Below are 25,057 nucleotides of genomic sequence, written 5' to 3' on the forward strand. Positions count from 1 at the left end.
CGCGCCCTGGGAACCCGCCTGGGAACTGGCTACCAATGCCCACCACCGGGATACCACCTGCCCACACACACGTGACACGCATCAAATATTTACTATAGAAATATACTCTCTCAGTAATGTTACTGATCCTCATAATTAACATTATTACAAATAATAGACAATAAATGGAATAGCCTTAAGTTGTAACGCGAAAGCTGTATGGTTTAGTATGATTGAGTGCTCCTAGAGAGAAAAGTCCAAACCTGATTAAACCTAACTAGTGGTTCACGAATGAACCGGACCTGTGAACATACCTTGGAAGACACTAAAGCTCAGTTAACTTCCAAACCTAAAGTAATATATGCACAAAATCCAGCCCTCAATGTATGTCGCCTGAATTGTACTGGTACAACGATGACAATGAAGCAGTTTGTGGAAACGATATCATGTACGAGATCTTTTTACTTGATGTCGCTAGATCTTAGGGGCAAACTGTGAAGCAGTTGCTGCTTGAGAAACTTTCTTAGCAACATTCATCTTTCTCTGAAAACTTACTTAACGTAATTTTAGCTGGTTATAATTACCAGCCTTATCATCACTATATAAAAAAAAACAAATTTTGCAACTTTGCTTATTGCATTTGATTGACTTTGCAAAGTCACTAATTTATTTATTAGTACTTTTCAAAATAAAAATACAGCCATGATCCCAGACCTGGCACGGGAGGAACGCCGATCTGGTTGGCGATTAGACCGAGCCGCGTGTCCTGATCGTTGTTGGGGGCGGGCTGCTGGCCCGCTGCCTGCCCTACAACCGTCAGCACCACCAGCAACGCGATCAGCGTCACTGACCTGAGGTCATCACAACACACATTTCACAGAGCATAATTTCAAACGCGAGAAAAAATTTTAATAGTCCTCTAAAAAGAACAATAAAATAGGAAGCTCAGACAACGCGTGGTAACGAAAAAAAAAACTGTAACGCCCAGTAGAGCACACATCGGAATGTTAACTTATTTCACTAATTGAAACTGAACACGACAACACAACTCTGTTCCCAGTGTTTGCAATTGGCATCAAATGCGCGAATCAATATTACGTCAACAGTTATGAGAGCCTTTATGGTAGATTCAATGATAACTGGAATGAAGTATGTGTAAAATTGATCTAACTTCGCGAGTGCTTCCTACTTTAAATTTGAAAATTGAAATATGAAATTCCAATTCTTGCGAATCTTTATCGGCCGGGGTGATGGCGCCGCTAGATTTGCAGCGATGCTTGGATAACCTTCACGCTTCCGTGGTTCAAGAAATAGACAAAAAACGTACGCGAGACTTGAAATGCTCACAATGTCGTCCGCAGTGTCGGAGACGATCACAGGATGCAATCCAACCACGTCAGGCCATTCGCAGACGTGGACCGAGTTGACGCACGTCAGACGAGTTAAAATGATCACGGTGCGTTACGACCGCCACATCGAGAATACCCATTCAATTAGGTTTTTGCTAAAACTAAAAAATAGATATTGTTAGAAAAATTTGCGTCTTGTCAACTTTATAAAGATCGTGGTCTCGGCAATGACTTATAGTTTAGTTATACGGGGATTTTGCTAACAGCTGTGAAGCTGACGATATTTTCCCAAAGAAAGTCTACACTTAGTCCCCTATTTTTGATGAACACGTTTGTACACAAAACATTAATATGCATTGATAATACAACGCATGTAATCAATGCCCCTCTATATATGTCACATTATGTCCATATGCCACTCCGCTATTTTCTGTAAGAATTATAAGGACTTGCATTGGAGACTAAACGGCCAAAGCGTCCGTGCTGTGGCCAGCTCATGGCTTACGGCAACTCCTGAGTGGCTCTAAAAAAAAATGCGAGCAGGTTTACAAAAATAAGACGATGCAGCGATGCGCAACAGGACTGGAAACTGCGGATGTCTGCAGTTGTCTGGACTAAAGCTGCCTTACAATTTCTCGGAACTGAGATCGTTCTCCAACCTCAGCCGGAAAATAATAAGAAGAGTGTGCTCAGTTCCGCGTGCCTCTAAAGTTTCTAAATACCTTGCTATCTCCTCAAGGATTAAATTTGTTGTACCATTGCGCGGTTCATTCTTGCTGCAGAGACAATACAAAAGGTTCGAGAATTTCCAGAAATTGAATCTGATACGTGGTTTAGAATATAATAAGAAAGAGTTCGTCAAAAATGACCCACGAATCGTTATTAAAACAAAAAAAAATTGACAGGAACAGACGAGCCTTCATGAGAATTTTCCAGCGGTACTTGAATGATCAAAGTGTAGTCTTAATTGGCTGTACACAAGGATATCCACACAGCGCTGCCTGCATGATTAGAATGCAGTGGAAATTGGCTCTGTACAAAATTGTACACAAGACGGGATGCTTGTCAGGCAGAGCCGCAAGCCATAATGCCGACCATTATTGTTGAGCTCTACAAAATGTGTCGGAAATAAATGTCTCCCAAATTATGCTACTTCATTTTACATTAAGATGTATGGATACTTGTTAATTATCAATCTGCAACATTACCGCAATATGTAACAAGTTTAAAATTCAACGCAAAGAAGATACAAATTAAACAATGCAGCGCAATCATTTGTGACAATCTTATAAGAATATTTTAAGAGATTTAACCTAAGTATAATTCCTTCAAACGTGACAATAAGATCAGTTCAATTCAGTTAACGTAGAGTATTTCGCTGCTGCCAAGCAGAGGGGAATACCAATATTCAATCAGCTTCGGATTCCAGCACCTATAACGTGATTCAAATACTCAAGTACGACGCTCAAGGTAAAAGTCCCCAAGTATCCACAAAAACTACATGCAGGATCTACGGTAGTCTTGCGTAGTCAAAAATGCAGGAATTTTACTAGGCAAGGCTATTAGCTTTTTTTAGGAATGCAAAAATTTATTTCTAATGCAGGAATACTTCTCAACAAAATATGCGAAAAATCTCAAGTTACGTTAGGGTGGCAGAATTGATAAAAAATTATTTACAAAACAGAAATTTTAACTTAAGAACTCTGACTATAATGATGCGCAAGATTTGTGTTACTACAAATTGTTTCGATACTACGGTTAGTAACATTCGGTGCCATGAAACGAGAAGTTAGTTGAGGAGAGACGAAAGAACTTTGATTCCACTGAATAAATCAATGACAGAATTCCCCTAAGAGTAGAACGGGATTTTCCACGACAGCGACGTCACGTTACGCTAAGCCCCAATTATGATCCTGAACGAAGAAAACTTCAATGTCATATAAAAGCTGTCTCTTCACTGGTAGGTACTTTCATGGGGATTTCCCCTAGTCTTCCCAACAGGACGCCAGAAAAAATACTCGACTAAAAGCAGCAGCGGTAGCCACGACGACTGCAGATTGCCACGCATGCGGACACGAAATTGATGTATTAAGAATACTGGGATGTTATCAGAGCAACGCTGCATCGCAGGTAATTTAATCCGAAACAAAACAAAGTGTAACAAGTAAATAATCCCAAATTCATTCCAGTCTTTAAAACGCCCAACAGCGCTCACTCCATCCACTTGTTCATTTATTCATAGTCGGAAACGTATCGACAACTAAATTGACAGCGAGCCCTCCTAGCTCCTACGTCACTACTCCAGGAAATTTAAGTAGATCACGAGATGAGGTCGCGCGCGATGTGCTTGGTGTGCAATGGTTCGAAGATCTTACGTAGTGAAGTTAGCTGCAAGGTCTCTATAAACACGTTCATTCTAATGCGAAACACATCTGACTGCAAGATGTCGGAAGAATTAGAAGATTAGGAGTGTATGAACCGAGTATATGTGTACAGCACAGAAGGCGATGTAAAAAATTCATCTGCGAACCACTTTCATTTTGCCAAGCCAATGAATGAACAGATTGACCAGCAGCTCATTCAAGTACATTTCAGGCGTCCTTTATGACGCAATTTTGTAACGGATTGGTTAATACCCTTGTACTTTTAATTCGCTAATCGAATGGGGATGCATAATCAAGATAAAAAATGCAGCTAGCATGTAGTACAAGTCAAAAATAAATAATTATCGAATAGAATCGATTTTAAAAATTGTATCTGACATTCCAATCCGGTCAGGAAGATAAAAAATATCGCTTAGTGTTCTCGAAAATTTCACTCGACATTGAAGGGAACTTATAGACCGTGACTATTGAAATCATGCAGAAAGTTACAGTCCAACGAGACGCTGAGACAACACGGTAGCTTAAACATAGTGAAGGATGTGAGGCAGCCTGTCTTTCAAGTAGATAAAGTTCTGTGGGAGTCTGTACTTTAGAGGTAGCGAGACCAGACAAGCCCACTGGTGATCTTCTTTAATTAAGCCGAACCTGAACCTCTCAGCCTTCTAACTTTCTCAAAAAAGTTAAGATCGAGGAGAATCGATAGACCTGAAACAAAGTGTAATTACTTAAAAAAACAAACATTTGTGTAAACAATGATAACAAAATTTGTTTTCAGGTCATGAAAAAAATTATTTGCACTGGTACCCTTCGTATAATGAGCTCGAGTTAATTTGTTGTGCAGGCCGTACAGAGAGGATGTTTTGCAGGTTGATCCGATTGTCAACGGAAGCGATTGTCAACGGATGCATGATAAAGCCATGCTGTCTTGAACACAGTAGTTAGCGGAAGCAGTATCCTAGTTGTGTCTCACAACCAAGGCTACCAATAATTTGGTCAATACATTTATTTTAGTGATTCATTTAAAAACAATTATTAATCGATAGTTCCTGATAACGAGGAACAGGTTCCATTATTAGTTGGTCATTTAAAAACCGGAAAGTCAGGATAACGCAGAACCTTGCAGAGGACCTTTGAGAGCTATGCTCCTGTGTATCGTGTTACGGACTAAAGAAGCGTAAGCTTCGTAAAGGGTCGAAAAGGTGGTTCGGTTTGCAGTCAACTCACGTAAGTTCTATGGTACACAGAATGCGCTCTAGAGAATTTAACTGGGCCTACAAATTTATTCCTTAACTAACGTGTTTTTGTTCAAGCTATCTGAAAAATTATTACACGGATCCACACATCTTCGTTAGGAGGGAAAAAGCTCGAAATTCGACAACACGGTTCGGCTTAAAACGTTAGAGAATTAATGAAAATTTGTTTCCTTGTGATCTGACTTCATTTAAACGGCATTTTCTGCATTAACAGGACCACGTAACGTTAAAACAATACCCATAACTGCAGCAACACGTATAAAATAAACTGATAATTGATTAACGTTCAAAAGCTTCGGGCAGCAATTTTTTGTCATTCCTGGCCTTTGCTGAAATCCAATTCGATATCGTCGAATAAAGTTCCTTCTTTCACCGCACATAAAACGGACCAAAAAGGCTAATATGGTTAGGTAAGTTGCAGAGCGTTAATTCTGACGGGTTATTTATGAGTAATTATTCTATTTTTGCGGCACCCGGAAGACTGGCGGCCCTGAAATATAAAACTTGTGTTTGTCGAGCAACAGGAAGCGATGACTCGTCTATTCTAAAACAATTGTCTGACTTCAATCCATTTTGTTAGTAGCCGCGACTGTGGCGAGCTAGAGGTTTCGCCCGAGTTCTGACCTTCAGGCAAATAATTAGAAACTAGATTCCTAGAAAATACAGGTAATTGAAAGTTGCGAAAGAAAAATAAATTTGACAGAATTCACCGGCTAGCTACGCTGCTAATACATTATAATATAATAATTAGCGCAATAAATGAAGAGAACGATTTGTCGTTAATGTCGTACTATGTAATAGAGCATGAAGACTATCTGCTTATAACGGGTCAGCCATATTGCCCGGCTGATCCAAACAAGTCATTGAAAAACGAGAACACACATGGAGACGGCAAAACAGCATCATTTTACTCACTTTACCATGGGCCTCTTGAGCTAGACATGCGGTAATCTGAATAAACAAAAACAAAACCCATACTGTCTCATAATCAGTCATACAAAAACACAAGAGCAAAACTGGACATTTGGATTTTGGAAGGATATCCTGGTCGTTCGAGGACGCAGTGAGCTCTAACCTACACGATACGCCCGATGACTATACATAGGCAATTGACTACCGGTTGAAATTAACATGAAATAAATCAAGGACATCCTGAGAATTATCAGTGAAAAATTGCGTATAACGCTAGTTGTCCATCAATTCTGAGGTAGCCGTATTGGCAATACGGCTACCGGTATTGCCTCTAAATTGCCCCTAAAAAACCTGCCGCAATACTATAATTGATGCTTCCAAAGTTCCAACTTAAAATAGGATATGCGTTCATAATAAATGAGGTTCAATCAGGACACAGTTTAGCATCAATTTAGATAGTCCACTCAAAATATGACAGGTTAAAGCAAATATATACTTTAGTCTTAGAGTTATTGCTTTTGGTGCCGAAATTATGGTGCTATTTTGCGTTTTGTGAACTTACCTCATGATTCTTGGTATAAACGATGAAGTAAAAAATCTAACGTAAAAGCCGGAATTACAAACTTAAAAAAGTCTGTACAGCGGCAAAAGTTAAAATTAGGTCAGGAACTTTGTTAAAATACGCGTATGATGTGTTAGAATGCAAAAAATTAAGTTATGTGCAAAGTTTTGAATCAATATTAGGAAATAGATATTAGAGGCTGGACCGATGTGGCACCTCAACAAACGACGACAGCAGCTCCCGAACTGGTAGGGCAGGTGCAAAGCGTTCATTTATATACCCCGTGGGCCTTGTTAGGCTCTACAAGCGTAGGAATCCGCCGAATTTACGAATTTTGTTGAAAAAAAATCAAACTTTGCATTTCCATACTGATATTTATCATTATCATGTTACCCATTTTTAGACATATTTTGCTGTTGGGTATGAATATTTACATTTTTTTATTCATAACTCCGTAAGTAAATTTATCAAATATTCTATGAAAATTTTCTGACAGTTGGCAAAATTTAATTCTTAATGTTATTGATTAGTCACAAGTCCCTTGGTTTCACAGTTTACTTAAGTAAACATAAGTGTATATAATTTTATATTTATATTGCGTCAGAAAGTTTGAGAATAGCTTTACGCACTAATTGATGCATCGCAGTGATTGCACTTTCACGTTCGTAGTTCGTACGGAACGGGCTGCGGCAACATGAGCGTGCGAGCTTAGGACCGGCCAATTAATTCGATAAATAAATAAAACGTCCTTCAATTTTTACTATATTTAACGTCATGTCTGACCTTGAGGTTAAAAATAACGCACTTAATGAAGATGGAACTCCTAAAACAGCCAAACAGCTTGAAAAAGAAGCAAAAAAGGCAGCTAAGTTAGCCAAATTCAATGAAAAACAGGCGAAAGTTGCTGCAACTGCTGACAGCAAGCAACCTGAAAAGTCTAAGGAGAACCAGAAAAAACCTCCGAAGAAGGAAGAGGTATGATTGATTACATTGATTATGATGCAAAGTTTATTGCAAACTTTAGAGACGTGATTTCCTTAGGCTTAGTTATGCCTAGGCACTTTACTGAACTGATGATCCCTTTGGATCTGTTTCATTTGTGAACTTGAAATTTGATTATGACTGAAATTAACTTAGGTACGAGTTTTTACATCATATTTGGAAGTAATATTGCAAGTTGGAGGGTAGTACTGTCAATGCCAATTTGGCATTGGCAGTAGGTACTACCCAGTACCTACCCTCCAACTTGTGAGCCATTGCTATAATTTTATAACCACAAATTGTTGACTTTGGTGCTACCTAGCAGGCTAGCTCCTAGTCCTAGGTAGGCCTATTAAAAAAATTATTAACTTCAACAATAAATCAACCCTATACCATCAAGCAGGGTAATAAGGGACAGTTTTGAGCGTTTTTTTGTTAATAACTTCTTAGTACCATGAAACATTTCAGAAATGAGTTTGGGCTCATTTAAAAGCTCTTTAAGAGGGCTATCAAATAGCATCTGCATTTTCCAAAAAATTTTATATGCTATAGCCTATATGAGGTGCCAGTCTGCCAGACGCAAAATAAAAGCATCCTGAATTACCCCTTGCCGGCCCTTGTAATGGGGAAAACCGGGACACTTGCAATAAAACTCAATTTTAAAATGTTTGAAGCATTCAGACTTTAGAGTGTACTCATACATTACTAACAGTACTCCAAAGTCCTCCTTGTTCTTTGTAGTTTGTAGATGATGTAAATGTAGAATAAATAATATTTTCTGATTTCTGTGATTTTTACTTGTTTTTCCTTTATTGATATGATGTTACCAATTTACCATATTCATTAATTACCGTATTATTGATGTGATATTACCGTATCCATGAACAAGCCATGCAGCCATTGAGCATTTACAATGACCTTGTCAACTGCAAGCTTCATATCAGCCATGGTCAGGAAGATGTGCCAGGTGTGCGGGAATTTATTTTGTCATTTTAACGACCTGCGCGGTGCGCCATACTACGTTGGTAAAAAAATGCGCCGTGCGCCGTACTTTAGAAAGCTAAAATAGTTCTACTATTTTAGTCGACAATATACGCGAGTATATTGACTACTACGCAAGTCGAACTGACAATAATAAAATGTAAGACATGTCCGGGTTACTTCTGACTCTTCCGGTTGTCCGCCTTGTCAGATACGGAATGTACGGTAATCGTAAACTGCGGCTGTTATGCATACGAAATGTAAACAGACGGTGTTCAGTGTTGCCATATGACTTTGGAGAAAATTTCTTCTAAAATAAAGATGGCCGGGATTGCGCAAACACGTGCGCGAAGATAATCAATTTTCATTACATTGCGCCAACTGTGCACAGCAATAGCTTAAAAAAGTGAAAATGCGCGGGAAAATTCACCGAAAATATACATCATCCTGAGTGTGGCATATCAGCAGCCATATAGTATTTCTTCTGTATATGTAAGCTTACAAGATGGCTTATAATTTCACACCACTTTAATTGGGTTAAGTGAATTCACTATAAAAAAAGATCGTTAAAAATATATGTAAAACAGAAAGGAATGTTTTAATGACACCATAATATGTTTTGAAGAAATAAATCATAGTTTAGGTCAATTACTTTTCATTCTATGATGCCCAGTGCACAATTCTATATATGACATTCTATGCACAATTTTATGATACCAATGATGCACTAATTTTTCAATAAGTGAAATTTTTTTGCTGAACAAGGTAAATGTAATCAAAATTCTTTGTTGTTAATCAATTTTCTTGTTAACTGGAGCCTTTGCTAACTGAGGTTCTACTGTAAATGCATTTTTAAGGGTGTCCCTTCTTACCCCGTTGGGGGTGTCCCTTATTACCCTATCATGCAGAAATGGCTGCCATTTTTTGGGGAATGTGATAGGCAAATTCCATCAATCACATTTTCAAGCCAACACCTGTGTGCAAGTCAGTGCAACTTTTATGGAATTAATTTTTTTTATACAGCAAATATTTTTTTTTTTGCTCCAGACCTTAGTAGAGGTACTTTCCAAAATCCCACTTTTCACACTTTTTTCAGCTATTTTTTAGAGATAGTAGATTTCTTAACTATCTTTATACTACATAATTGACAGTAAAAATGTTGAAGTTTATGCCACTATTTTTAGTTTTGCAATATTTTGATTACCTAGTTTAGCTGCTACAACATTTCTACAAAATGTGGGACGTGTGTCCCAATTCACCCCGCCTGTCCCTTATTACCCCGTTTGATGGTAGTGATTGTGTGGATTAAATGTGTAATCTACACCTATAAAAATCAACTGCAATAAAACCAACCTTATAGGCCAACAAACTGGTTAGGTTTTGCAAGTGATCACTGTAGTATTAAGTACCTATATTTTTGAACCATCAATTTCTTTTTTTGACCCTCGTGAAGCATTTTTTGATGAACAAACTTATTTGCTATGCCTTTTAGCTATGGAATATTAAGCAGAATTTTCCAAAAAATATAGGTGAAAACTATCATTTTACAGGCAATTTTGAAAATCACTGATCAAAATTTGCATCTTTCCTTATTATTTTTTTATATAAATGAATGCTTTTTGCAGAAACCTGTGGTCACATATGATCTAGCTACTCCTGCTGGTGAGAAGAAAGATGTGAGTGTTGAACTTCCAGGTCAATACAGCCCACAGTATGTGGAGGCAGCCTGGTATCCATGGTGGAAAAAACAGGGATTCTTCAAGCCTGAGTATGGGGTGAGTGGATGCACAGTTTAAGTTTTGAGAATTTTTTTCAGCTGGCAGCATAATTCCTGTGCTGCTTGGTTATTTAAAAAAAAAGGTTATAGGTTTCTTGTTTCCATTATTTGTTCTGTAATATTGATGATGAAAATAAAAATATTCAAAACATTCAGCAAATAATGTTAAAATTAATCATTGAACATTGTTGTGACTAGGTCATTTAAAAAATATATATTTACAGTTACCCTGATTTTTCTATAGCTACAGTTACTCTACATGGGAATCAGATTATCTTTATTGAGTATTCTTTTATTTAGACTAATTACCATCTGAACAATGTATCTGAAATTTCATTTATTCTCATGAAGACAATAAATTAGTTGTACTTCATTTGCTCATTAGCACATTTTCTCATTTATGGAAAAAAATGCACTATTGTGCCTGCCATGTCCATCCGTCCATCTGTCTGTCTGTCTGTCCATCCGTGACTTCACGTTTTTGTCGATGAGAAAATGCGCACTCTGTCACTCACTGCAGTGAGTACTGAGTTAGATATATATATATTTTTTTGTTATTTGCAGCGAGATCTGAGTAAGCCTAACCCTGCTGGCCAGTTTGTGATGGTCATCCCACCACCCAATGTTACCGGTAGTCTCCACCTTGGACATGCCCTCACCAACTCGGTGGAAGATGCCATCACTAGATGGTAGCTGCATCAAGATTGTTCTTCTTGTCAAAAAAGTTATCACATGTGTTTATCCTAGTGAATGAAACTAAAATTTACTTTTGCAAATTTTTGTGCACAATTGTAGGTTCAATTACCATAATTTTTTCTTCACTCAAATAGCATTTCTTGCATGTATTCTTGCCTTATGTGGATCACTTGATCAGGCACCGCATGAAGGGCAGAACCACCCTGTGGGTGCCAGGCTGTGACCACGCTGGTATTGCCACCCAAGTCGTAGTGGAGAAGAAACTCAAGCGTGAGGAGAACAAGTCACGCCATGATCTGGGCAGAGAAGAGTTTGTCAAGCGTGTCTGGCAGTGGAAGGAAGAGTGAGTGTGTCTTGTAGCATACACAAAAATATATATGTAAGGTTGTCATATACGTACTTGAGTTCTTTCAGCCTGTTTTGTTGTTGCATTGAAATTTAGTTACCGCATTTTATGTCAAACATGAATTATCCAAAATATTTAACAGCTTTAATAGCTTTTTTGTAGCCATACTTATGACATATTTACATAAAGGTTTGTACTTTGTCCATATGACACAATTATACATATCGTTTTAAATCTTGAATTTGAATTTTTTTCTTGGAACTGATAATTCTCGTTTTTCCAAATTAAACTCTTACCACATGGTTCCTAGCTTCATAGTACCCTTGGTAGAGTGGTGAAAGTTTTTAAATTGCATTATCACATAGAATTTGTCTAATAAATCATATCGGTAAGTACGCCTCAGTGTCACTGGAATATACTCATCGTCTCTGAATGTTTGATGTTATGCACAATGTTGACAATTTTTTTTCAGGGAGGCTCCCACATTGCAATAATCTACTTGGTCCTTCTAAATATTTAAAAGAAATAGTGTAATCACAGTCAACCTATTATGAAAAGATGTTTTTTTGATTATTATTATGAAATAGATGTTGTTTTGTTTAGGTTGAGAAGCGAGAGCTGACCGGACGCACAGAACTCTCTGTACCAGGCCACCCTGACAAGGTCGTGTTCGGCGTGTTGGTGCAGTTTGCTTACCCTGTCAAAGACAGCGCTGAGCGCCTCGTCGTCGCCACTACCAGGATAGAGACCATGCTCGGCGACACAGCTGTGGCTGTCCACCCAGATGACAAGCGGTAACTGCTTTTTATCTACATTTTTGTTGGGATAACATGATTCGTTAATGACAGCTTTTTGTATTCTATTCAATTTTCTTTCAATGTTTTCTGTTGAATAAACCCTAGATGTACTCTATACTGCGATGGAAAAGATTACCGTTCCCTAGTAACGGATTAAATTGCTTATGGTGGGTAAGTAATTTTGGTTTGAAATCCGGCGCAAGCCGAGGCTCGTAAGAGAAGTAAGACTGACGCCATTTGATCGGCATTTCCTGCAAAAATAGCAAGCTGCTGCACTAGGTAACTTGAGACTTCTCAGGAAAGTTTCGCCTATGCCACTAAAAAGAGGAATGATGACTACTTTGAAAATATGTCGTTCCGAGTGCAGCCCCTATCAAGCATTGCTTTCGTTCCTAAAATCCGTTTGCCCTTCTCTTAGACTGTTGGGCCATGAAGACGCAAATAGAAAATTTAAACCTGGATATGAGTGTGGAGACTAATTCAACCAATGGAAGATTATCCCTGTTTGTTTTGTATTTCGTGCAGAAATTGTTAGAGCTTATCAGTTATGCCTGTTTTCTGCTAATAACTTTGAAGTGAGCCTTTCAATTTCAATGAAACTGGCGCAATAATTTATATATAAGAGAGATAAAAAGTTAAGAGCCTCATAGCTCTTGAACCGAATTGGGTTATATGATATCAGAATGAATTATAACCCACAATAACGACAAGAGAATCTCGGGAAATCCTACATTACATCCTGGCTCTGTATTTACTCGTGACTTCTGCTTGTTTCGCAACTTATGTTCTTTTTTTCGCTGTTCTCAAGCTCACCACTGAACTGATGATTAGAGGGTATCATTGTACAGAACAAAAGCCCAAGAGAATATCTTATTTTCTTTGTAGTTGCCGCTAGATGAATCGTGCAGCAAATAATTTCTTAAAAAACGCTGTATTCGTCTGATGCTTTAGAAATGCCCATTGCCATGCAAGTTATCAGTAACTTGTAACAACCTCGGTGGATTTGTTGACGCATCTTAGTTATTTTTTTTTTTTTTAACTAGCTTGAGTATATAAAATCTCATCGCCCAAACTCGCTAAGTCTAGCATAAACTGCTCCACCATGAGACCAAGCGTCACAAGGCGCTCGTTTCTCTTCTCTCTTTATTACCTTTATACTGATCGTACGCCTGAAGCTGGATTGGCTCTCTAACAAGATCGTCGGCTTACGACCATAGTCTTGCGACGGAGTTCCTATGTGTACCTCTGTTGATGGAGGAACATCGAGTGCTGCGACCGCAAGCTAATCCAAGGCGTGAACCAAGCCTTGCTTTTTAGCGCATTTTCTCATTTATGGAAAAAAAGGCGCTATTGTGCTCGTCATGTCCGTCCGTCCGTGACCACGTTTTCGTCGACAAGAAAATGCGCTCACTGACACTCACTGCAGTGAGTACTGAGTTATATTTTTTGTGCTGTCCTGGCCATCTCAATCTGTGCCCGCCCACCGACCCTCCACACCCGGCGTCCCGATCAAAGTCGTCGAAATATACAGCCCAATGCATTAGGATTCGCATATCGAAGTGCTGTATATTGGCTATCCTAACTTGCGTGTCAGCTATTCCATAGAAGCCGAGCCTGATATCTGTCGCACTTGAGAAAAACGCTCATGCATTCTTACTTCTTACATTGTAATATGGTTCATAAAATCTTTTTATAGTCCCAGACTCTCAAAATAACCCATGGCAATTGTGGGTAGAAAAAGACCGACCCATTAAAAAATTATCTATATGTTCTATAGTCATTCCAGAGTTCTATATTCCCAAGTTCTATAGTCATTCCAGAAGTATAATAATGTAATAAATTTAAAAAATGTAATCCCCAGATATTTCCTTCGCATATTTCCTTCCTAACATTTAGCGTTTTTTGCTTGGACGCCTTTTTGGTCATTTTTGTGGCATCATTGCTAGAGAAATGTACTTTGCGGAGATTTTTTGTAACTATACTATAATTTCCCAAATTAAATTGTAACTTTAATATCATTTTCAAATTTATTTATGATTTAGTTTGCAAGCTGTATATATTTTCTCAAAGTGAAATATGAAAAAAACTCGCATATGTCTTGAAAAATTATATTTTAATTATTTTTAGACAAAGTATGTTTTTTAAAACTATTTCTTAATGTTCGATGCTATTTTTGGCATAAATAAGCTCAGAAGTCAATAAAACCAGTTTTAAAAATATTAGTCATTACTAAAAGTCTACAGTCCAACGAGCCACCAGACTTCTGTCTGTGTTGTCATGTAACCAGTTGATATTTCATATCCTCAGACTCAAATCCTAATAAATGTGACAAAAGAAGGCTAGTAACGAATAAATAAGGTTAAACCTTCAAGGTATATACCGTATCATTTTTAAAGGCAAAATTCACTCAGAAAAAATTTTTACATGTGTTTTTTCTTAACACACTGTTTTTTTGAGCACATGTGTTTTTGTTAAATTTCGAATAATTTAGCTTGCTAACTAAAAACTTGTGGCGCTATAAGCCTGACAATTTCTGAGTATATACACTAGAAGTACTCATGAGGTTTGGTACAAATTTCACAGTGCTAAGTGCAATTCTACAAAAGATATGGGGAAAAAACTAAAATGTTTTTTTTTTATAGTCTGAGACTATATGTATTGTATTACGTATTATTTCTCAGTTTTGTTCTGGCCAATACCATTGTAAAATTGTAGTTGCATTGACTGATGCAGGAATTCTTTCTCGTATGAAACCACCGTCTTCTTGGCGGTACAGTACGTGTTAGGAGATAATACGCTGTATTCTGCCTTGTTCATCATGCCGAGTTTGCAGGTCCAGTTTCAGATGATCCCTGCTGCAGCTGCTACAATGCTTCTTTGCAATGGACGCGTTTCCAATTAATAGCATTCATCACTGAATTTGGAGATGCTGTTCTATGCGTGTTGCGACAGCACTTCTCTCTTAATCTCTTACTAGGTGATCACAACCCTGTCTTTATTTGGGCATTATAACCCATTCATTTTCTGAGTGTTTTGCCCAGATACCAGCACCTGCTGGGCAGCTCTGTGGTGCACCCCATCACCGGCGCCGTGCTGCCCATCATTGCTGACGCCTTCGTTGACATGGAGTTCGGGACGGGCGCCGTGAAGATCACGCCTGCCCACGACCCCAACGACTACGACGTGGGCAAGCGCCACGACCTGCCCTTCGTCAACATCCTTACCGACGAGGGGCGGATCGTGGAGGGCTTCGGCGAATTCAGCGTGAGTCAAAACTTTATTAGGATAACATTGAAGTTTACGGAGCGAATTGTTTCTTAGTTATCTGTACATTGTTTTCAATGCTTATTTTGTGTGTTATTTTCGTGTTTTAGATGTGTTTGTATGCGCAGCGCTAGTTTGAATTTATATAATACATTTATAAGTATGATATATAAATCCCCATTATTATCGGTTTAGGTTGTGTTTTTTATTAACGATTCATGACTATAATTTTGTGGGTATTTGACTGATTTTTTTATGTTATTCACAAGTGCCTCACATACCCCAGGGTCAGCATCGCTTCGAATGCAGGGTCAAGTTGACTAAAAAACTCGAAGAGTTGGGCTTCTATGTTGACACCAAAGACAACCCTATGGTGGTGCCAATTTGTTCCCGCTCCAAAGATATCATCGAACCTCTCCTCAAACCGCAATGGTGAGACTTTGTGTGCATTTAAACTGCATCCACAGCAATGTCGGCACTTGAGTTAGCAAACACATCTCGTATGAGTGATCGGAATAAGTTGTGATTATAGCCAACTTCCCTTTAACTGGCATATGAATTATCGAATTCGTTCTTTGTATTGTTTCTCTGTAGAAGCTATTGATGAAAAATGTTGCACTAATGTTTGCTACTAGCTATTTGGGCCTTACCGAGTATTGGTGTTATGGTAAATGGTTCAATGGGAGCATAATTTCGAGCATAAGTGCCTGATGTTGTCATACTACAACGTTGTTCAGACCTTCCGGAGAAAGTATTCTTGATATTTTCCAAAATGAAAAGTTGCACTTATTTTCTCTATCACCTGGTTACTTATTTTGTGTGCTACATTCATATTATTTATATGTACGGCTTGTATATATGATAACTCATTTTTTCATTGAGGTACACTATACCCTAATTATGCTGAAAATGTAATTCTGTTGTACATTTAAATTACTCTAAATGATCGTTGTGTTCTGAATTTGACAGGTACGTGAAATGCGACGCGATGGCCGAGGACGCAATTGCAGTGGTGGCCTCAGGAGAGCTGGAAATCATCCCGAAGGTCCACGAGAAGACCTGGAATCACTGGATGAGCGGCATCCGTGACTGGTGCATTTCTCGCCAGCTGTGGTGGGGACATCGCATCCCTGCCTACTACGTCACCTGGCCTCAGGCTGAACAGGTTACCCTCTTCGGATAAGATAAATGGCATTAATGCATATTTTTATCCTGCTTGAGGCTAAAAAGTTTGCAAATTTGGTTTAAAATAATAGCTTTTCGATTGTAAAAGATTGATTGTCGTTGGAGAGTAAAAACCTTATAAATGAATTAGAAACTGGTATCTTGATTGGTATCTCGCTACACGTGCAACACTCGATCATCCATAATCCCGAACGCCATCAACGTGCTGCTTATTTGAATTTTGTGTTAATTCTTACGGACATATATTGTTAATATATCGCATCTTGGAGTGATGAAAATGTGGTGCTCGATGTTTCATCCTCATGCTTGAGCTTAGAAAATAGAATCTTCACATGCTCAATATCCCCAATGTTTGTTTCAGATAACGATAATATTTCATTTAAATCTTGTGGAAAAATTTTAAAATCCACCTAATCTTGGGGGATGTTTGACATGTTAAAAGCCAAGATTGTATGTCATGCAGGAATCCGGAAGAATATCTGTTTGTTGAATGTTCGCATGTATTGTTTGCAGGCCGGCGTAGATGAAGCCGCGCGCTGGGTGTGTGGCCGAAGTGAGGCTGAAGCGCGCAAGAAAGCCGCGACCAAGTTCGGTGTAGCGGAGTCAGAGATCAGCCTTGTTCAAGATCCTGACGTGCTCGATACGTGGTACAGCTCTGCTCTCTTCCCTTTCTCTGTAATGGGTTGGCCTGAGAAGGTGAGTCAGGCACTTTTCATCATAATCATGAATCATCAGACATCAGTATCTTTTTACAATTCTCTAATGTTATGGCCAAAGTACTGTAAAGCAGTTACAATCGTAAGTATTAATAAAGTTAAACGTCATTATTTGATACAGATAATGCTCAGGTACGGTCATTGTGGGATTTTCCGGAACGAACTTTTTCTATCAAGACTTTAGTATTGATGCGCCACATAACAAAAATAATAGAGCTGGACCTGTAATATGTATTTTAACATAGCTCCTGCAGAGAGTAAACCCAAGTTAGCGAAGTGGTCGCCGTTTTCTATTTATTATATTGCGGTCAACGTTAAGCGGGTGCACTATTAATTTATAATTCCCCCTAGTCGGTCATGCTATGACACGAAGCCTTTACAGTGAGTTGAAGTAAATTGTCCTGTTATGTTTCTTTCTTCTCTCTCATCAGACGCGCGACATGGAACTTTTCTATCCAGGCACTTTGTTGGAAACTGGACATGATATTCTGTTCTTCTGGGTGGCTAGGATGGTGTTCTTTGGCAGGAAACTCCTAGGCAAACTGCCCTTCAAGTGAGCTATGCAATTTAAAAATAAGTGGCAATATGAATAGAATGTATGGCCTTTCATCAATTACCTATTGCTCTATCATTCCATCTTGCTGCAGTGTCTGTTGCTGCTTGTGTCTGAAATTGTATGATCTATATAGGCTTTTAATGTAAACTTGACCTGATAATTATCTATCATTTTTACGGTAGGTTCGGTGAGTTAATACGCTAGCTTACGATATCTCGCGTTAATTTAAACGTCATATCATTAATGCTTTTACATTCGGTAATTAATTACTGATATAATTCTACAGGCAAGTGTACCTGCATGCAATGGTGCGCGATGCCCACGGTCGCAAGATGAGCAAAAGCTTGGGGAACGTCATCGACCCCATGGACGTGATCAAGGGCATCACATTAGAGGTAGCTCTCCATCACACATTTCATCCTGCTTTTCCGTTACTGTTTTATAAATGCTGCTTTTCCGTCACTGCGGTGTTTTTCCGTCTGTGTTTTTTCCGTCAATGTGGTATTGTGGTGGACACAGTGAAACTTGTGCAATAATGGCAGTTGTGCACAATTGGTGCATGATATTTGAATTTAAGCTAAATTTTCCGCCTATGCCATGTTGTGGTCTGTGCAATAAAAGTGATTTATTTGATTATTTATGCATTTCAATAGAAATTAAATATTTACTAGCTGATAATTTTTTGAAAATTAAAGGGGGATAATATTATATTATAACAAAATCAGGTTTTCGCAATGATCCAGTATAGTCATGATAAATTTGTTCGTTGTTTTACTCAGGAGCTTCACCTTCAGCTGGAAGAGAACAGCAACCTTGATCCCAAGGAAGTAGAGAAGGCTAAGATGGGTCAAAAGAGTGACTACCCTAAAGGCATCCCTGAGTGTGGCACTGATGCTCTACGTTTCGCTCTATGTGCATACACTTCTCAGGGTCAGAACTGCGGAAAATTTAATCGTTTACTAAGATTCTTTGGGTATTTTTTCTGAATTTCTTTAGTCGTGAAGCTTTCATCAAGAATTTGTTATTTGAATAATAATAAGTCTAAGGGACGCAGTCCCTTATAAGAATAAGAATAAGTCTCAATACGCAGGGATGAAGTGGCTTGCATGTCATGAGTGCCCTGGTCGCGTCTTTCCAGGCCTACGAAATTGTAGGTCATGTCTACTGCTGCTGCCTAACAGCAAAAGTTTAGCACTAAGCAACCAAAGTTGTTTAGGGGATCAGATCATGGTTGCCTAAAGCTGTTTCTCTTGATCTGTTGAAAATTGCCCAAGTATAAGGTTTGCTAAGTTGGGTCTATTTCAAGACTATTTCTATCGTTTATAAGTACTTATATTATCAGTCTGCTTATATCGCAAGTTCACAAGGAATTTAAAAGCAAAGAAAACGCCAAGAAAATTCACCATATCGATATTGGTGAATTGGTGAATATCGATATGGTGAATTCACCATATGGACTCGGAAACGTTTTCTATATCGATATGGAAAATTTTCTTGACGTTTTCTTTGCTTTTAAATTCCTTTTGAAGACTATTTCTAGGGTGCAGAGGTAATGGTTTGAATTCCAAGGCACTTTTTTTCCAGGCCACGAATTATTTTTTCCGTACTTTTAAGATTATCTTGGGAGGGCTTAGAGTTGATTGAATGAACATCGACACAACGCTTAGTTGTTTGCTTACACTCCATGATATTAGTCTCAATTTGTAGTTGTTCACTATGCTAGGCGTGTCTTAAACAAGTTACCGCTTTATTTTCACTAAAAATATTTACCTTCTAGTTTGCTCCACATAAAACGATTGTTGCAACATATTTTTATACGAATTTCAACTTCGAGATAATTGGAGTTTTTAATAACGCATGAAAATTAATTAAGGGGAACTCTGATGTCTCACGTGCTGATCTTATTCTCGACGGGGATAGCTGGAAATATCATCCACCGTAATATTATTGACAATATTTTGATTGCTCTCGTCTTAACAGGTCGAGACATCAACCTGGACGTTCTGCGCGTCAACGGGTATCGTAATTTCTGCAACAAGCTCTGGAATGCAACCAAGTTTGCCATGATGAACCTCGCTACTCCTTTCACCCCTTTCTCGTCTCTCAAGGAACTCCACGCAATGGTAAAATTTTTTGTTGCCTCTGTTCTCTGTGGGTTGGGGTTTTCAAAATCTGCTTTACCTTTCCCGGGAGTTTGTTTCATCATTGAAAGTTCAATGCACTGGGGTTGGTCTTGATCTCGTCGGTTCTCGCGCGGCGAGGCAGGCGAGGCCAAGAAGAATTGTGACGGGACCTGCATTGGTGATTGTTCTCTAGGGTGCTGACTCATTTTCAGTGTTCTTCAAACGTCTTTGCGTTGTGTTTCAAAGTTGAAGATCTCATTATCTTGTTAATTTATTTGTATTTTAAAACGGATTACTCGTGTCACCGTATCTCTGCCATCCATGGAATCTGCGCTTGATCAGGTTTCTTATTAGCATTAGGTAGGCTATCATCACGAAAGTATTTAATGGTTACCTAGAAGCTCTGCGATGCGAAGCTAAGAATGACTACCACAGTTTGATCATTAGTCATGGATGTCCTGAATGCTATTCATATGAATAGGTGTCATGAGAGACTCACGCAACTAATTCAGTCACATTTATCGAGAAACAACCTGCCTCTATAAGGTTCATTTAACCTATCTAGCATTCTAATTTTATCGTGACTGGAAAATACACAAATAATTGTCATGTTATTGTAACTAATTTTGAGGAGCTGAAACTATGGGTGCTTGGCGAACAACGGCTGGGAACCTCACTAGAAGTAGAACATTGTGTGGTTATAGCGGCTCTGGCGTTGCGACTCCTTAATCTATTACTTATCTCGGATATATATGTTTGATAAAATGAATTTTCCAAACTGTTTCTCTATGTACATCATTTGTAGTTTCTACAGTACATTGGTATTTTTCTGCCTTTGTTGTTTGAGTTATGCTCGCTAGTATTGGGACTATAGGAATGACTTCTTGTATTACTCGACATTCATGGTCTCTTCAAAATTAGGCCCGTAGCCAACACGGGAAAATGACGAAAGCAAGTTCATTGTGCAACGGACCTGCAGTAGAAGGCGACGTGTCTGCTGCCTTGTGTGATGCGCGTCTCTTAGAATTGTTAGACAAACATTTGTCTCACTCGAGCTACGTATGTGGATACCAGCCCCACCAAGCCGACGTCAGGATATTCCATTTACTTCGGTCTCAGTTAGAGTCATCCGCACAAATGCCTCATTTATCTCGATGGTTAAAACACATTGCAAGTTATTCAGATGATGAGAAAAAAGCCTTCCCTGATGTTGCTGAATCCTGGGCCTGTTGCCAAGATATCAAGCTCCGCCAGTGGGAACTACTGTGTAGAGATACCAGAAGTAAATGTGCTGATGGAGAGGTGAGGGATGGTGACCTTTCGCTTATCCCCTGAGTTTTTATTAATTAAATATTTATAGTCCCTACTAAAATTTTTTCGGTCTCTAAGTTGTTTTTAATTTATTTTTGATCAATGTTTTTCGTTTGAAAGCGTGCATTCCCAATTATTTCCATTGTTTGCCTCAAGTCAACCTATTTCAAATTTGCCTATGTCCTGGTAAATGCTATAGCATCTACTATGCATATCCCTTCTTTACCATGACTCGGTGTTACTTGGTATTATTATGTTACATGGTGTAATTATGTACTGATTGCAACGTCCTTATTTCGCTTTATCGTTGTTTTGATAAATACTAACCTTCAATCGTATTTTTTGTCATTAGCCACGTCGTTGAGTTGATGCATCTTGGGAAATGAACATAGATTTTTCCTCATTTTTGATTGAGGGCAGACGACTAGACTGTTTTGGAGCGAGGTCACTGACGTTGTTTCTGCTGCTTTTTCTTTATTTTTGGTTACTCACTTTTAACTAACTCGCTCAATATGTAACATGCTCTCTAACTTCTGTTGCACCCGACTGCATGAAAATTCGTAGAATAATTATAGGTTATCAAAAATAGTGATAAAAGATATATCAACTAAAACTAGTAATACATCTATTCAATTTTAATTACCGTTATTGTGCTTTATATTTCTTGAATGCCATCTATTTCATGACGAATCCAAATAATTTTTGTGATAACGTTGAAATCTCTATAAACACCTTTTGTTGTTGTGTAGTGTGATAGGTACAAATTAAGTGTGGCTGCTCAAAAACTGAAGTTTGCAGGGCTCACTGAGGATCGTCGACCGCTGGATGCTGAGTCAACTTGCGGTGGCAGTGCGGGACTGCAACGCTGGATTCCAAGACTACAACTTCCAGGCGGCGACGAGTGCGCTGTATTCGCTGTGGTGGTACAACATCTGCGACTCTTACCTGGAGTGCATCAAGCCGCGGCTGTACGGTCAGCCGTGTGCTGACAGGGATGCCGCCCAACAGGTCTGCCTCTGCGAGTCTCTCCTAACGTATCTTGGTTAACACTGTAGCAGGATTACATGTAGTTGAAATGATGAAATAAACTAAGAAAGACGTGCTCGAACAGTAAAGCAGTTTTAACGATGACTGATAGTCTGCTTAACTTTCTTATGATTCTAATAAATAACCTTTCCTAGTTTTGAACTAACTTTTCTTTGACCGTGGCTATTGACTGGAAGTACAAGGTAACAACGATCACTACTGATTCGCTTAGTCAATGGCAGACAAATAATCGTTTGAGTGTTTATTTGTCAGAAGCAGAGATTGCCATCTCATTACTTCCATTCGACTTGAATACGTTCACCAGTTAACATGGAATCACATATATAATTTGAATTGCGCCTATATACAATAAGCTTGAGCGGATTGTTGTAAGGTATTTTCAACCCTGGAGAACTGTTTAATTGAATTGAAATGTGCTTGATTTACTCAGGTGCTTTGGACATGCCTGCACACCGGTCTACGCCTCATCTCTCCTTTCATGCCCTTCCTGTCGGAAGAGCTGTTCCAGCGTCTGCCTGTGCCTCCTGGAGCAGTGCAGCCTGAGTCGATCTGCGTTGCGCCCTACCCTGACACTGAAGACGTACGTGCCTCCAGTTATGACTCTTTATTTCGTAATGCCTGAAAATTAAGCTCCATATAAGAGTTTAAACTTTAAACCATTTACGAATTGTTAAGGTATTTGAATATTGTTTTTGTTTGTCAAGAGATTGTGTATAAATTCAGAATTCAATGTTCTCGTTTGCCGTTAGGTTGTGACCATAGTGTTACCTGTTATAGCATTTTATACACACATCTTAGAGTCAATCTGAATATATACTCTGAATCCATATTGTTTTTAAAGATTTTTGTTTCGGTATAGTTTATAAGTCTAGGTCACTTTTCATAGCCTAGCAAAATCTTGCATGTTCACGATGAAAAATATTGAATTCGCGTTTTGCCTCTTTCATCCAGAATTGTTTTTTCCAGGCACTGTCTACGGATCTGTTCTCCTCGCAAGTACTAGTTTCTGTCGTCCTTTATATGGCGATTATTTAGCGATTCAGCATTTTTATGATTTCCACTAATAACTTTAATTCCGCCAGTACCTGATGTTCATCGATGAAGAGGCAGAGGAGCAATTCAAACTTGGACAGAAGGTCATCAACGAAGTGCGGTCTGCCAAAGCTAAATATGATATTCCCAACAAAAGTAAAATTGAACGTAAGTTTATTTACCGACGACAACCTTTGCTTATTTGAATCTTATTGATACAGATTTTAACTTACACGAACCTTCTTTTGTATCAGTACGAACAAGATTCCCAATTATGTTTTTTCCCTTGATCACAGTGTCGCTGATGAGCGACAACAGTTCGACGCAGATGGTGCTGGAGTCTCTGAGTCGCGACATAGCGACACTCGCGATCGCTTCTTCAGTGACGGTGACGACCGAGCAGCCCAGCGGCTCGGTACCCACGCCAGTGGGGGGAGATTGCGTCGCTTGGCTCAAATTGCAGGTCCCAATTGCTTGACTTTCTGACCTGCGGCCGAGATAAATTTTTTTTTGCTTGTGATGTGCCTTTCCGAATTTTTAAAACTAATTTTCTTAAAGGGATTCACTGTTTGATTATCCATTTTTTTCACTAATTGGGGAGTAGTTTCGATAAGGTGACAGACTGCTCGTAGTTGTTTTGGGGTAGTTTATATCACTTTTCTTTATATCAGTGTTCGCGTACACCAATCTGTGTAGAAACTTGAACTGATTTCTTGTTCAGGGATTGGTGGACCTGAGTAAATGCGAAGAAAGATTGCAGAAAAAGCTTGCCGAGTGCTTGAACAAGAGCGGCGCTCTTACAGCTGACATGGCCAAGGATTCTTACGCCAAGGTAAAATCTACATAATGTTCGAAGACAAATGAGATAATAATTCATTTTTTTACGACGCTTAAACAGATAACGCCTTTAAACAGATAAGGCTGTGATGATAGAAAATTGTTAAAGGCCACGTTTTTTTAATGAAAATTTCCAAAATCATAGCGATTGCAGTCAATGACTTGTCTTCCTCTCAGGTCCCAGATGACGTCAAGGAGAAGAACAGCGACCGACTCAAAGAACTGAAAGCTGAAGAGGAGCAAACAAGAGATGCGATCCAACAACTAGCTGCAATGAAGAAGGAATAATAAAACTCTAAACCTTCAACGCAATCTTATTTCTCGTGTACCGTTTTCCTTGAAATGAAGAACTTTGGTTGAAAATCCGGTTTCAAGTTAACCCAATTTTGATGGTAAATTAAGTTGGATTGTTGAAATTCTCTTTAATTGTACGAGTAAACCTGTATGCTGTTCGCAGAACGATTAAGGTTTAAATAAGAGCTAGGTAACTAATGCTACTTCATTGCAGGAATTTCTTCTGTAATTTTCTCAGTCAAGTTTTCTTGCCCAAGTTTCCTGGCCGGGTCTGAGTGCCTATATTAGACACATTGACTCCGAAGTGGTACATACGCGTAGCACGAAATGTATTTCTCCAGGACGTTGTGGTACATAATTCAGGTTGCATAAAATCGGCCAAATCCGAGAACAAAAAAGGCCGATAACTCAATATATACTAGTTCATTTGTAGGTTCCGTTATGAAAATAATAAATTGTAGCCGGCCAACGCAATTGAGGAAAACCAAATCACGGAATTTGTCCGGAAAAAATGACCGTCTGGCAACCCTGTTTGAAAACAGTACAAAAGATGAAATAATAATACAAGATAAAGCAATCGGAGTCAGAGTGATTCAATCGCTGAAAAGCGAGACTTCGGTTCGTTAATTCTAGACTGTTCTACTGAGGTTCTCAATGTGGATTAGTGTGACATTC

At 38.7% G+C, this 25,057-nt stretch overlaps 1 protein-coding gene and 1 long non-coding RNA gene across 2 annotated transcripts; one reads left to right on the top strand and one right to left on the bottom strand.

Moving 5' to 3' along the window:
- Positions 1-6,682, bottom strand: LOC108665650. Its single transcript, XR_001930457.2, has 3 exons — positions 6,440-6,682; positions 694-830; positions 1-57 (listed from the first exon to the last, which is right to left on the bottom strand). It is a non-coding gene; the product is annotated as an uncharacterized LOC108665650 (long non-coding RNA).
- Positions 6,683-7,098: 416 nt separating this feature from the next.
- LOC108665645 (valine--tRNA ligase) lies at positions 7,099-24,395 on the top strand. The gene is made up of 20 exons (XM_047882274.1): positions 7,099-7,414; positions 10,027-10,176; positions 10,743-10,867; positions 11,053-11,217; positions 11,531-11,546; positions 11,824-12,014; positions 15,059-15,281; positions 15,568-15,713; positions 16,251-16,446; positions 16,980-17,162; positions 17,614-17,735; positions 18,025-18,133; positions 18,518-18,668; positions 19,719-19,861; positions 21,971-22,180; positions 22,650-22,799; positions 23,302-23,419; positions 23,548-23,714; positions 23,973-24,083; positions 24,266-24,395. Exons 1-20 carry the CDS (start codon positions 7,214-7,216, stop codon positions 24,374-24,376), a joined length of 2,988 nt encoding a protein of 995 aa, XP_047738230.1. The 5' UTR covers positions 7,099-7,213; the 3' UTR covers positions 24,377-24,395.
- The last annotated feature ends 662 nt before the right edge of the window (positions 24,396-25,057 follow it).

Source organism: Hyalella azteca, unplaced genomic scaffold (assembly GCF_000764305.2).
Source record: "Hyalella azteca isolate HAZT.00-mixed unplaced genomic scaffold, Hazt_2.0.2 contig10075, whole genome shotgun sequence".
In the NCBI taxonomy this organism is placed as follows: Eukaryota; Metazoa; Arthropoda; class Malacostraca; order Amphipoda; family Hyalellidae; genus Hyalella; species Hyalella azteca.